This window comes from Acanthopagrus latus, chromosome 18 (genome assembly GCF_904848185.1).
Source record: "Acanthopagrus latus isolate v.2019 chromosome 18, fAcaLat1.1, whole genome shotgun sequence".
Lineage (NCBI taxonomy): Eukaryota > Metazoa > Chordata > Actinopteri > Spariformes > Sparidae > Acanthopagrus > Acanthopagrus latus.
The window spans coordinates 1,823,094-1,836,605 of record NC_051056.1 but is presented as its reverse complement, the minus strand read 5'-3'; the positions used below and the strand labels follow the sequence as shown (position 1 = coordinate 1,836,605).

General features: G+C 42.6%; 1 protein-coding gene across 2 annotated transcripts in view; it reads right to left on the bottom strand.

Moving 5' to 3' along the window:
* The window catches only part of mgat4b (alpha-1,3-mannosyl-glycoprotein 4-beta-N-acetylglucosaminyltransferase B), a 110,702-nt gene that overhangs the window by 45,191 nt on the left and 51,999 nt on the right, over positions 1-13,512 (bottom strand). For both annotated transcript variants that reach the window (XM_037077379.1, XM_037077380.1), the window contains exons 5-6: positions 7,101-7,147; positions 5,631-5,744 (exon numbers count right to left, since the gene is read on the bottom strand). In XM_037077379.1, the coding sequence (XP_036933274.1) occupies positions 5,631-5,744; positions 7,101-7,147 (161 nt within the window). The remainder of the gene's footprint in view (positions 1-5,630; positions 5,745-7,100; positions 7,148-13,512) is intronic.

The following is a 13,512-nucleotide window of genomic DNA, read 5'->3' as shown; positions in this document are numbered from 1 at the left end:
ATATCTCCACTGAGGTTAAAAACAACCCTGGAGAGAAAAAGGAGCTTTATATAGGAGGACAGTAAATCTCACAACAAGCGGCCTCGTCTCACACTCTCTGTCTCAGCCTTCAGCCATCAACCACATTTAACACAGTGAGAGTCAGCTGATTCACCACCCGAACTCCAACACAACAAGCCCCAGTGTCTTCAGATCATATGGCACTTATCTCTGCTGAGCATGAACACAGAGACTCTTAAGTAACTTCAATTGTCAGCCTTCAGTCTTTGAAATCGAAGTCAGAGTCACCACAGTTCATGTTTCAGTCTGCAGGAGACAAGCCAGAGACTGCCGTGTTTGAGTTAAAGAAAACTGACATTTCTAAGGAGATGTCAGGATAATTTCCCACTATTTGGTGGCACAAAACCAGAAATGTAAGGATATTTTCAGCCAGGACATTTCAACAAGAATTTGCAGCAATGAAACTGGATGTTTCTGCAGAGAAGTTGTAACGTACAGTACAAACTGGTACATTTTTGATGAGACATGGGACATTTTCCAGACGCATTTGCAGCAACTAAACTGGTCATTTTTGACAAGGATGTCTGTGGTGAACCAGATATTTTTGGCCAGATCATGATATTTTCTCACCCTAAACCTAACCACACAATGAGCACACAGCTGTCATGACAGAAAACTGAACCTAAAGAAAAGATGCAGCATGACGACATCTCAAGTTTAAACTTGTTAGATCTTTTCAGAAACATACATGTCCGACATCTGTACACTGAAATACTGAGACTGAACTGAACGACCTGCTTTAACATGCAAGGTCATGACTCTCATCTCATTTCACTGTTGTTACTTTAATGGCTCCCCTCAGACAGCGAGACACCTCAGATGGCATACAAACAGTGTTAAAAAGGACAATTCACTGCTGACATGTATCTGTCTTCTGAGTATTTGTTTCAGGATGAGACAAGTTTGACATATTTCAGCTCTGATCATCAACACTTGACATTTCTAAACGTGATGTTGGATTGATTTCCTTCCCTCCGTACTTCCTTCCAGGCAGCCATCGCTTTTCTGTTTATTTCTAAAAAACTCAGTTTAATGAAAAGACCTTGTTCTTGTGAACTCTTTCTGAGCCAAAGGTTTAACTTCATGTAGAAGCAGACGATTTCTGTTTACAAAAAGTTGGAACATGATGAAGCGAAATCTGTTCATTCATCCTAAAAATCCTCTGCATCTGTCATCCGTCCTCTTCCCCCTCTTCCTCCTCTAAGATCAGACGATCTCTCTACCTGTTCAGCCCTCCTTCGTACATTAAGCACTGTGTCCTGACACAGTCTGGTGGGATGAGAGCAAGTTTAAAAATGTCTGTCTGCAGGAAGACTCAGAGAAAAGTCTGCAACTGGTTCTCACTGCTTCTTCAGAGGAAGATGAAAATAACTCAGCCGTAACCAGACAGACTGAGAGAGAGGAAGAGGAGGAGGAGGTGAAGAGAAGACTTGTATGTTGACACTTATAATAATAATGAAGCTCATGCATCATTTAAACATTTCTCAAAAGGAAGAATTTATCTAACAAAGCCTAGACAAACTTCACATTAAAGGTTTCGTTGTTTCAGTTGATATTTTAGGCTAATATCTTGCCCTGACTAATGACGCTCGCTGTGAATAAACACCACATTTGATGCAATGTAAGGGAGGATATCAAATCATACAAATTCTAGATTCAAGATAAAGGAGGGTTTGTGTTTGCACTTTTCAAACAATTAACCAGTTTGCAAAGAAGAGCTTGGAGCCATTTATGTATCCATTAAAAAAGAGATAGAAATCAGTAAGAGATTAAGAAAAGAAAAAGAAGTTTAATTCCAAATTTTGAGATTCAGGCTTAAATCAGGTTTAAATCTGTAATTAAAGAAGAAACGTTAACTGCCTCACAAAGCAAAAGAGGGAAGGTGTTTACATCTAACACGAGCCCTTTTTAGATAGAAAAGGCGGCACATTTGCTCCAAGGTAAGGGCGGCAATGTTCTGGCCTGTCTTTCTAAAAAGGAGGTGTAATATTCCTCCTTTTCCAAAAGCCGCCACTGAGGCAGGCGTAAACATTCCGTTCCTAGCTTATAACAACAAGCGCACAAAACCATTGCTTATTATAAGCGACTTTGGGCTTGTTTTTCTGTAAAGATGCTTATAACTATTGGTCGTCACAGGTCGCAGATCTTTTGGGCTTGTTCTTCCTAAATCTTCTTCCTATTGTATTGTATGTCATATTGTTTTGAATTCCTGGAACTAAAACAAAAAAGGATCATAACATATAAAAACAATAATAAACGCAATGACACAATTCAATACATTTCTTGATTCAGGGTGATATTTCTGTGTGTGTGCAAAGTGTAATGATCTCATTTTGTTCGCTTGTTTGGGGCTTGTTTTCGTAGGCCCACTTGTTTGTTTCTCTCGCAAGATCTGGCAACACTGGACACAACTAAACAGCTGCAGAGACCGAGGAGACGCTGCATCTCCTGGATCTCTGCAGCTGTCCAGTTGTTCATCTTGATGTCCGCAGATGAAGTGATGGACTGACTGCTGTGATCAGCTGTTTCATGGTTTTAAAACTCCCCGGCTGTGGGTCGTACAACAGTGCAGGTCACTGACACCTCTGCCCATCTCGTGCAGGAGCTGGCACATTGACGTCTCGGATTTCGATAGCAGGCGAGGTGGAAATAAGTGTACCCTCCGAGGTGGCAAATTGGCGGACTAAAACAGACCCCCAATTTGCTGCCCTCTGTCTAAAACTGCGGACCGAGTCGCCAAAGGGACGGGCAAATTGGCGGCTTTCTGCCCTGTCTAAAAACGGCTAGTAAGTGAATTTTTCAGAGGCTGTGTCAGAAAATGTTCTACATGAACTTCCTTCTGTCTTTGTGAAAAAACATGGAGTCTGTTTGTCCCAGTGATGGATGGGTTTGTTTCATATGAAGCAGGAATTGACATCACATCACAGGTGGTCACTCAGACTCTTCTTCTACTCTACTTTCTCCTGACATTTTGTTCACTAGCAAGTAGCTGAAAGGGGAAAATAAAGCATTTTTAGCATAGCAAGATTGCTATAAAAAGTCCACACATTATATCTAAAAGAGGTTTTTGTAACATCGACGCCGATAATCTACTCCACCTCCCTCAATTTGGACTGTTTCTCTCTTTGTACTCTCCTCAATTTCAAAACTGTTCAGAGGGATCGTCATTGGTCAGCAGCGCTAATTCACAGGTCAAAGTTCACCGATGTTGAACTCCACATGGATTTATTTTGCAGATTATCAGCTTGTGGTTTATTTTAAATCCTGATGTGTCAAGACTAGGGATGGATATCGTTAGGATTTTATCGATACCGATACTGATACCAATACTTCTTATCGGTGCTGATACTTATCGATACTCTTACAAGATGTCAAAAGATTCAACCTTCTTTTTCTTACCACAAGGTTATAATAAAGCTTCAACAGAACAGAAACTATGCAATTACAAATACTCCTGAATACATAACCAGGACCAGGACCAGATATAAAAATCTGGTGGATGCCAGAGCACAATGCAGCAAAGCAGTTGAATTTAGCACCGAGCAGACAGGAAGTCAAGCGCAGAAATAAACACATAACATCCCATTACTTTTCCAAAAAAACACTCCGTGTTGACACCAGCACACAAATCTCAAAAAAGAGACAAACACAAATTCTTCTAATGTCCTTTGGTCGGGAACATTTCCTGTTGTTTTTAAAACACATACCTATAACTGCGGTCATGAGTGATTATGTGATTATCATGGAAACTCCTCGGCCTCGACAGCAGCTGTCTGCCGTAACGTTACTGCGGTATCAAAACCAACGATGGGGTTTAGCAGACGGTGGAGCAAAGCCGGATTGGAGCCGTAATGCAGCGGACAGTATCCAGTGGAAATTCGGGGTAAGCAACATCATCAAACACTCGTGCATAGCATGAAGCTAAAGGAGTGCAGTGTGTTTGATTGCTGTAACAAAGCCAGTAAAGTTAGCAGCCCGGCTAACGCTAAAGACTGCAGGGCCAAAGCAGTGGCACCCAGTTTTGTTTCTGTCAAGTCAAGTCATTACGGTTGGGTAGATGGTTAAAAATCATAAAAAATGAAAGTTAAAAAAAAAAAAAAAAAAAGTACCGATAACAGTACTGTTTGTCTTAATGGTTCCCTGGTACCAACCCAATTAGGAACTGGTACCAAAAAATACCAGTACACGGTATACATCCCTAGTCAAGACCTCCATCCTCAATTCCCCAATTCTTGTTTCATTCCTTTCCCTTCCTTTATCCATTCTTCCTTCTCTCCATCTCCTTCCTTCAATCGTTCCTTCCCTTTAAATTCTCCTTCTAAATTCACCTCCACCCCTCTCTCCTGTGTTACCACGGTAACAAGACCAAAACGAGGTGGAGCAACAATTTATTAACTAAAATGATGTCACCTCGAGCTGCACACTGACTCCTAACTAAAGTGTGTGTGTGTGTGTGTGTGTGTATGTGTTTCCTTTTAGGATGCAGAGGAGGGCCAATTTAACTGTGTGTGTGTGTGTGTGTGTGTGTGTGTGTGTGTGTGTGTGTGTGTGTGTGTGTGTGTGTGTGTGTGTGTGTAGTTAGCTCGCTCAGTGTGGTTCAGAGCATCATGAATTAGCCATGACAGGCTGACAGAAGCCAGGGGAGCTGTTAAACACACACACACACACACACAGCCAGAAAGAGAGGGGGAGAGAGCGAGAGAGAGACAGACAGACAGACAGACAGACAGACAGACAGACAGACACATACACTCAAAATGACACAACTTTCACTGATTACTGGAGCTGATAAATCGAACACAGGGGACTGTGTGTGTGTGTGTGTGTGTGTGTGTGTGTGTGTGTGTGTGTGTGTGTGTGTGTGTGTGTGTGTGTGTGTGTGTGTGCGTGCGTGTGTGCGTGTGTGTTTTAATTATGGTAAACTGCAGTTATTTAAAGTGGAAACTCCATAAAGTGAAACCAAACTGACTGGAGTAAAACACCTTGCATTGTAAGTTTAGACTGAACTCCTGGTCAGTTGGTCGGTTGGTTGTTTTATTGTTTTATTGGTTAGATGGTTTGTTAGCAAAAATCTCTCTCTTACATCTGTGCGGATCCAGATAAAGGGCTAAGGATAAGGGTGTGTGGAAGACAGGTACTTATGAGTGGCAACAACTCTATGCAGATCTGGATCTAGTGGATTTAAACACATTTTGTTTGATATTGAATTAGGCTTGATTGAAATAAATGGGACTGTTGGACTGTTGGACCTTGGCGGAGGTATGCACTCTGCTGGGTACCATCATACTTTACAAATACATTATTTGTAATGTGATCTAATCTGATCCTCTGTTGCACTGATGACAAGTTTCCTCCAACAACAAACAACTCAGACAGACTCCAGAAAGCGTTGTCATCAGACACAGAACCTTTTACACAACTTCATCAAGATAAACCTAATAAACCTCCTGTTTACTGACCTGCTGGTATTTAAATAGACAGTCAGAGTGAAAGAGAAGTTTCCTGTACTGAAGCCATTTCACACACACGCATGCACGCAAGCACACACGCACACATGCACAAACACTGACCTGACTCTCTCCTTTGGGTCTCCAAAGGACTCCCGGAGTCGAGAAAAGTCGGGGTAGAAGTGGACGGACGGAGAGACGACCTCCAACAGACCTGACTGGATCTCTGCTGGAAAACTGACAAACAAACACGCAATCAAACAAACAAACAAGATGTTAGTATACTTCACACTTCACTTATTGTTACATTCTTATTTCTTTGTTACATACGTACACATAACTCACTGTCTTCACCTGTTATGTCAATAAAGCTGACTGAGACTGAGTCAGAACACACAGCAATGATGGAGTCTAAATACATTTACTCTAGTACTTTCTTCAGCATCATTCTGATCTAATTTACTCAAGCATTTCCATTTTCTGCTACTTTATACTTCCATTCCACTACATTCTGGATGTATTAGATAACTTTAGTTAGTTACTTTACAGATTACATGCTGCATCAGAGACAAAGTAGAGCATTACACAAATGAATTGAGTTTATCATCCATCATTTTAAGAAAATCACCACAGAAACACAGCATATACATACATTCAAATATATGGACCAGTTACTTTCACTGGTACTTCTGATACTTAACAACATTCCAGTACAGTTTGGAGGTAACTTACTTGAGTATTCCATAATATCCTACTTTCTACCTCAACAACTTCGAGGGAAGTATTGTATTTTTTACTGCAATATGTTTATCTGACACTTTCAGTTACTTTATAGATTTATATTTTACATAAAACACATCTTTGAAGATTAAGAGTCTAAACGGAAAACAGATGTTGTGTTACATAACTTAAATTTTTCTTCTGTCCCATGAATCATGTGACGAGCCCTCAGATGTACCTGGTGACCCTCTGGAGGGGCCCGCCCCGAGGTTGAGGACCCCTGGACTAAACTAACTAACGGTATATGAAGCAGTTCAGACCTCCACCTGCAGCTGCTCCAACAGTACAATAGTGAGGAGGTAGGAGAGAAGGATACAAACATAAGAGGGGGAGGAAAGGAGAGGAGGATGTAGAGGAAAAGAGATGCAGTCAGGAGATGTGAATGAAATGATAATGAAGGGTAGAAGGAGGTGTGGGAGGAAAGGGAAAAGACTGACACAGATGGAGGATGAGGGAAAGAAAAAGAGCAGGTGGAGGAAAAAATCACACTTGATCTCTGAGTGTAAAAACGTTTTTACAAAAAGGTTCCTGCTGCTGACACAGTTCCTCCTGTGTGTGTGTGTGTGTGTGAGATAAATTAATCATGCAGTAACACGCTGCACTTTGACTACATGCTGTGAACAATGACACACACACACACACGCACACACAGCTGTTCACACACAGCGGCGATCAAAGGCTGACGTGTGCAAGCTGAGATCAAACACAACACACACACACACACACACACACACACACACACGTGGAGTGTGAAGATTCCCCTCTAGCATCTGTTGCCATAGAGATGGCATCCCATCATGAAGGTGGACTTACAGGCGCTTCAGGTTGTCTGCTACACTGCTGGCGTACTGCTGGTCAGCCTGAAAACAAACACACAATCAGGGTGTCAGGTTCTACTATGACATCATCAGAAGTCCTGGCCCTGCCCCCACAGGAGCAGGAAATTACCTCCATGTAGTGGACACACTAGGTACTGCAGGTCATGTGACACACAGCCTCAAAATAAAATATATAATCGGAAATAAAAACCCAGATGTCCCAAAACTTTCTCCAGATCGGTGACAACTAATCTGAATCTCTCCAAACAGAAATTCTCCAGAGGCATGCTGTAAACTGAGGGTGATAGCAACTTTCTGAGAGTGCTGATGTCTTGGTTGCTAACTAAGGAGCTAGCTTACACTGTTTTCACTGATATGTGTGACATTTGCCAAATTTCAATACAATGTATCTCATATCAGATCAAATCAAATAAACATTTAAGTAGAAAAAATATTTTTACATTAATGATATATTTAAACACACGTGAAAAAATATACACACATCCAAAAGACCAACTCTTCACCGACCGGCAAAAAGCAAAAATGTCCTCTCAGTCAAGTGGTATATATCACGATACAAAAACTCACAGGTCACTCATAGAAGGAGTTAAAGAATGTGCATGAATTCTCTATTTTCATTTTTTCTGCAGAATTAGTAGGATGTATGAAATGTATGAAAACCAGTTTTCCTTCCTGCTTCCTGAGCTCTGTGCATTAGTTGATCTGGTCCAGTGTGTTAAAGAAAAATCTGCATTTATTAGCATTTTGTCCAGCTGCTAACCTTGTATGGATGTGGGTGTATGGGATGCTGCTGGAGGCAGCAGAGTTCTGTTCCTAATGAATAAATGTTGTGGTGTCTGATTGGTGCACAGACTTGTGTACTCCCCAATGCAGTTTCCAGTGTTGTAACTTCAATAATGGTATCTGGTTCAGAAGAACTCTAGATTTAGCTCTCTAAACCATGTAAGAAAACAGTCCATCCTGACACTATTTTGCAGAAGCACCATCGCTCTATCCTGGATTTAACTAACCCCAAGCCAACTGGATTGGATTGGTTTAAAACAAGCAGGATGCAGGATGAGGATCGGTGCAGCCAGACCTTTCTCCTGTGCTGTGGAGACGCTTCACCTGCCTCCCTCCTAGATCACACTGTCCTTACTTTGGATTGAAGTAAATGAGAAGTTTAATTTCACTTTGTCTGTCAGTGTGTCTCTGCCACAAACATGAGGCTCTGCAAGAATCCTCAGAATGACATCACTGAATATTTTTATGTTTTCCACACCAAAAACACTCATTCCCCCTCAGTTGGCCAATCAGGGCCCAGTTGAAGTCCCTCTGGGACCCAATCATCTAACTGTGAAAGGTCGCTGGGAGGTTACACATGTTTGTATCAGCCAAGCGGAACCGCGGCCCGTCGGGCCTTGCAGAGAGTGTGCGATTTGTTTTGGCGTCCTGGAGGTGCCAGTTGGGTGGAGCTTACCACAGAGCTCAGTGTTAATGAGGAGCAGACAGAGCGTCGACTGCTTCTCACTTCTTACTGTCAATATTTACTCAGAGCTCTTCTCTTTTTGAGCCTCTCCAGTTTCTGACACAGACATTTTTTGAGTTTGACCATTTCAACTGCCTAAAGAAGAAAAGAGAGATTTCTTTGCTGTGTTTAAAGCGTCTGAATGAGTCCTAGGCCACCGTGTGAGCCTGAAACAAGCTGCAGATGCTGCTGTGGATCAGTTTCTCACAGAGAGGCGGTCAGCTGGTGTTGAGCTGAAGGAGTTTCAGTTCAGTTTGAGTCCAACTGAAATTCAGCAGCACGAGCTTCAACTGAATGCAGCTGAGAGAGAGCTGTTGGGACCGATGAGGCGACCCTGTCTGGATGTGGTGAAGCCAAACTTTGACAAAACAAATGATTTATATAATGGGATCATTAAATATGATCTCTTGAAGATAAAAAAAAAACATTATTTGGACAGCGACTGGTACTGGAATGAAAGTACAATTTACTTTTATTGCAGGATTTTAACTTGCTACTTTCTACTTCTACTCAGATTTTGAAGCTCTCAATTTGATACCGATGCCTCCATATGACCTACATCAGAAAATTAATTTCTATTGGTTTTATTTATCATTCTTAACGTCAGCCAACATGTCAGATTTGCCACAAATGAGATGAGGCAGTTTAAAGTATTTAATGACCGTCCAATTCAGTCACTTGGTAGGTGAGAGGCGGATTGTTGATGCATTTCCATCCAACAGAAATATGAGTTCGTCTTAGGTTTCTTTGTTGTCGTTTACTGAAAGTTGCACATGAATACTGGTACTTACATTTTACAGTTAGGGTGTGTTATCATGTGTTCCATTCACCTACTACCCAAAACTAACCTAAAATGATCTCTATATACACCTGGTGCCCATCTGCAATCAGTGACACCAACCAAACTTCCCCCAGTGGTCAAAACAAACACACACAAACAAATGGCTCCTAAGTATGAAGACCAGGGCAGCAAAAACTTCACCCGACTTGAGCCTGGAGCTAATGACTGGACTGAATGAGTCTGGCTGAGCTGCCCCTTGAAGGACGAGATGCTTTAAAGTGCAGCAGACTTTGAGACGAACACTGCCCAAGGCGTCTTCCAACCAGACCGAACTTCACCGCAAGTGATGCGATCGCTCCAGTCGAGAGGCAACAGAGGCACACGACCATCTTAACGAGCTTGGACAGAGATTTGACCGGATTTAAAAGCAAGCCTGAATTCATCCTCCTGGACAGAGCTCAACACCGCTGCAGCTTCAGAACATACAAAGAGACAAAATACTAATTAAGAAAATGTCTTCGTGTGCTGTCAGATTAGTGGAGATGTTGCAGTTTGTTGAGCTCTCAGGGCCATCGTGCCTTCCTCCCTCATGGTTTGGTCCGTTTGGTGAATAAATCACAGTTTAAGTGTTGAGCTGAACCAGAGACGTTTTTCTGTCGCTAACTTCCGGCTCTGTGTTTCTGTCACAGTCAGTTTCAGTGGTTTTACACTTTTGATTTCTTTTTCTCCCATAGCCAATTTTTTGTTTCCCTCCTTGTTTTCAGTTTGTTTTCATTTGTGTCTCCATTCGTCATTCTGATATCTTCTTCCTCCTGTTCTCATTTTCCTGCAGCCTGACGTTTAAACTCCCCTCAGGGCTTTTGTTTTATCTCACAGACGCAGTTTGCAATTTCCTGGCTGATGGATTTAGACTGAACCGAAGTTAAAACGGAGCTTGGCTCATCTTTTACTATGATGTTCAGGTTCCAGAGATCCTGAGGAATAAACTCATCATGATGAGTCTCAGCAGGTTTTGTTTTGCTGAAGCACTTAAAGGTTTTAAAGTGGAGAGATGTGTAACATGAATTTTACATGACTGAAGGATGTTGTACTGAGCGAGCAGGAGAACATGTGATGTGACTCAGTGGGGCAACACAAACCCGACCGATCCCCCTGCAGACCTACAACATGCTCTTTATTTCACATGAACAGGTCTGAAATCAGCTGCAACCTGAGTATAGACATCTGCAGGATAATGTCTCTGAGCTGCTGGTAGCTCCAAAACTCTTGGGGGCAGCATCACCTCTAACCAGTGGCGTAAGTACCTGCGGTGCAACTGGTGTAGCTGCACCAGGGCCCAGACGCCGTCAGGGGCCCGTGAAGGAGAAAAAAAAAAAGAAAAGAAACAGCTGTCCAGAATTAGGGGCGGGTTGGTAAGGTAATGCTGAGTGGCCTTGATGCCTGTCAGTCATGATGAGTTGCGTCTCGTCACCTCTCTGCTGTGTCTGCAGCTGAGCACTGTGGGCCGAGCCGGTGCATGTCTCTCTCCCCGGGCCGGGAGAGTTATCATACCGTAACATACCAAATAATAGCCGGGCGTTTATTTGTTTCAATCAGACCAGGCGTTTATTTGGAACCAGGCAGCAATTAGGGACAGGCGTTTAATTCCTCATAACTCTCTGAACTCTCTGGCATCCTTCTGCAGGTGAAGTTGTTGCGGCAGAGGATAAGATTTATCCAACCAGCACTCGTGGGAAACTCCTCATCTCTGCTGTCACTCACGGTGGTGTACATTTGTTTCTCCATCGCCCTGATCATTTTGCGGGACACTCTCTTGTGGCGTGCCCGTTTGCTGATCACCCATCCCCGCATGTTTATCTCAAGCTCCTCACTAGCCTTCCTCCTCCCTCCACCAGGCAGCCTGACCCTGTTGCCCTCCTCAGACAGACGCTGAAGCGCTGTTTTATTTTATCGCCAATCTCTCACGTTGTTGACTGTGTCGACAGAGAAATGTCTAGGCGCAGCAAATAAATAAATAAAACAGCTGTCCATCGGCCCATTATTGATCGGCCTACTGGGAAAAATCCTGGTACTCCCGATGGCCAGTCACCCCTGCAGCAGCAGTTCTCTTGAGTGGCTATGTGTGTGTGTGTGTGTGTGTGTGTCTGTGCGCGCGAGCATGCAGTGCACTTTTGTTTAGGGCACAAAAAAATATTTGCACCAGGGTCTATCACCATGATGTTACGCTACTGCCTCTAACTGCTGCTCACTGCACTTGCTGGCTGTAGCAACTAGCTGCTGTTAGCAAGAAGCTCAGTTAGCAGTGGAGCCGGTGGCCGTTTAGTTTGTCACGTTTGAGACCTCAGGTAACGGGGAGAGGTCACTGTGGGCCGTGAATGAGCCCCTCACATCTTCCTTACTCTCCAAACTGAGGATTTATTTGGACTGAACCAACACTGTTCTGGTGAGTTTGATTCAGTCCAGTGACTTCAATGTCACAATTCTGAGTTTAAAATGAATTCTGACCTTTTCCTCGGAAACAACCCTCAGTCTGAATGAAGTGAACGAGGCGATTAACTCTTCTGAGGTCAGTCAGAGAGAGAAACAACGTTTATGAGCTTATTTTGTTGACTTATTAGATTCAGTAGTGAACTGGCTGCTTCCACATCTCCAGCTTAAACTACAGTCTGTCAGACTGTAACCTCTGAGATACACAGTGCTGTAAGGAGACAGACAGCGAGCTGGTTGACATGCTAAGGATTTAAACTCAAATTCTTTCATCTGTGTCAATATCTTACAAATGTCCCCTTTAAACAGTCTTCAGATATGTCTGGCAGAGGTGGGAGTGAGTCACATACGTGCAAGTCATAAGCAAGTCTCAAGTCTTAACCTTCAAGTCTCAAGCAAGTCCCAAGTTACTGTGATCAAAATCAAGCAAGTCAAGTCAAGTCATGGCTAAGGTCAAACAAGTGGAACAAGTCACAAGAAGTTCATATGAATGTATTCTTCATATCTGTAGACACAGTAAACAGAAGAGGGTGGTTAGTCAGTAATATGATGTTATTGCATAGCTGATCAATTTTAGAATTTATTTTCAAACCCATGAACACAAGAATAAGAAGATTAGATTAATCAACACTGGAACTGCAGCATACTGCACACTCAGCTGAGAATATTACTCTCAGACATTGCCCCCTCGCCCACATAAAGGAGGCTGAAAATCACAGGACATGTCTGTTCTGTCCTGAAATGTGTGTTTCTCTTCTATAAAACACATTCTATATCTCGGAGGCGATGTCTCCACACATACGGCCCCTTCTCCTTTCAAACAGAGCAGAGCTCTGTGAGAAACAGCAGGAGAGACACAGACACAACACCTGAGAGAGAAGCAGGTCCGCTGCGGACGTGCACGAAAAAACAAGTGCTCCACACCAAATGTGTGCCAAAATGGTGCCGTATTGGGTTATGCGCACCTGCATTTAAAATAATGTTTTTGTGCGCATTGAACGCGCTATATCTGAAACACACACACGCTTTAACCAAGACGGCAGCCAAAATCATCCAGGCATGAAATAATCTTTGAATCCAAATTTGATGATTTTCAGAGCTCACTCCATGCTGCCTCTCCTCCTCTGATCCTGTCCGCCACCTGCCAGGCTTGCACGCACCACGTCATACAGTGTTAGAGGGCAGAGTATCAAAAACCAAACTAACGTCTCAATATATGCAAAAGAAAGAAAGAAAGAAAGAAAGAAAGAAAGAAAGAAAGAAAGAAAGAAAGAAAGAAAGAAAGAGAGCAAAGACTTTTGATTCATCTGTGTCAAGTCTCAAATTATGAATACCAAGTCAAGTAAGTCTCAAGTCCTCAAATTTGCGAGTCCCCCACCTCTGATGTCTGGCAATCTATATTTTTAATTTTGTCATCAAAACTTAAATTCACAATCTCCCGGTCATTTGATAAAAAAGTACAATAAGCTATTTATTTGTAAGGAGTTTTTAAAGATCTTCAGTGGGAGCCGATGGGCTTGGAGTTGAGAGCCACAGTCACACAATACTGACGGATGGACCAACATGTTGTTGTTTTTTGAGATTTGATTTGAAGTCACTAAGAAAGTTAAA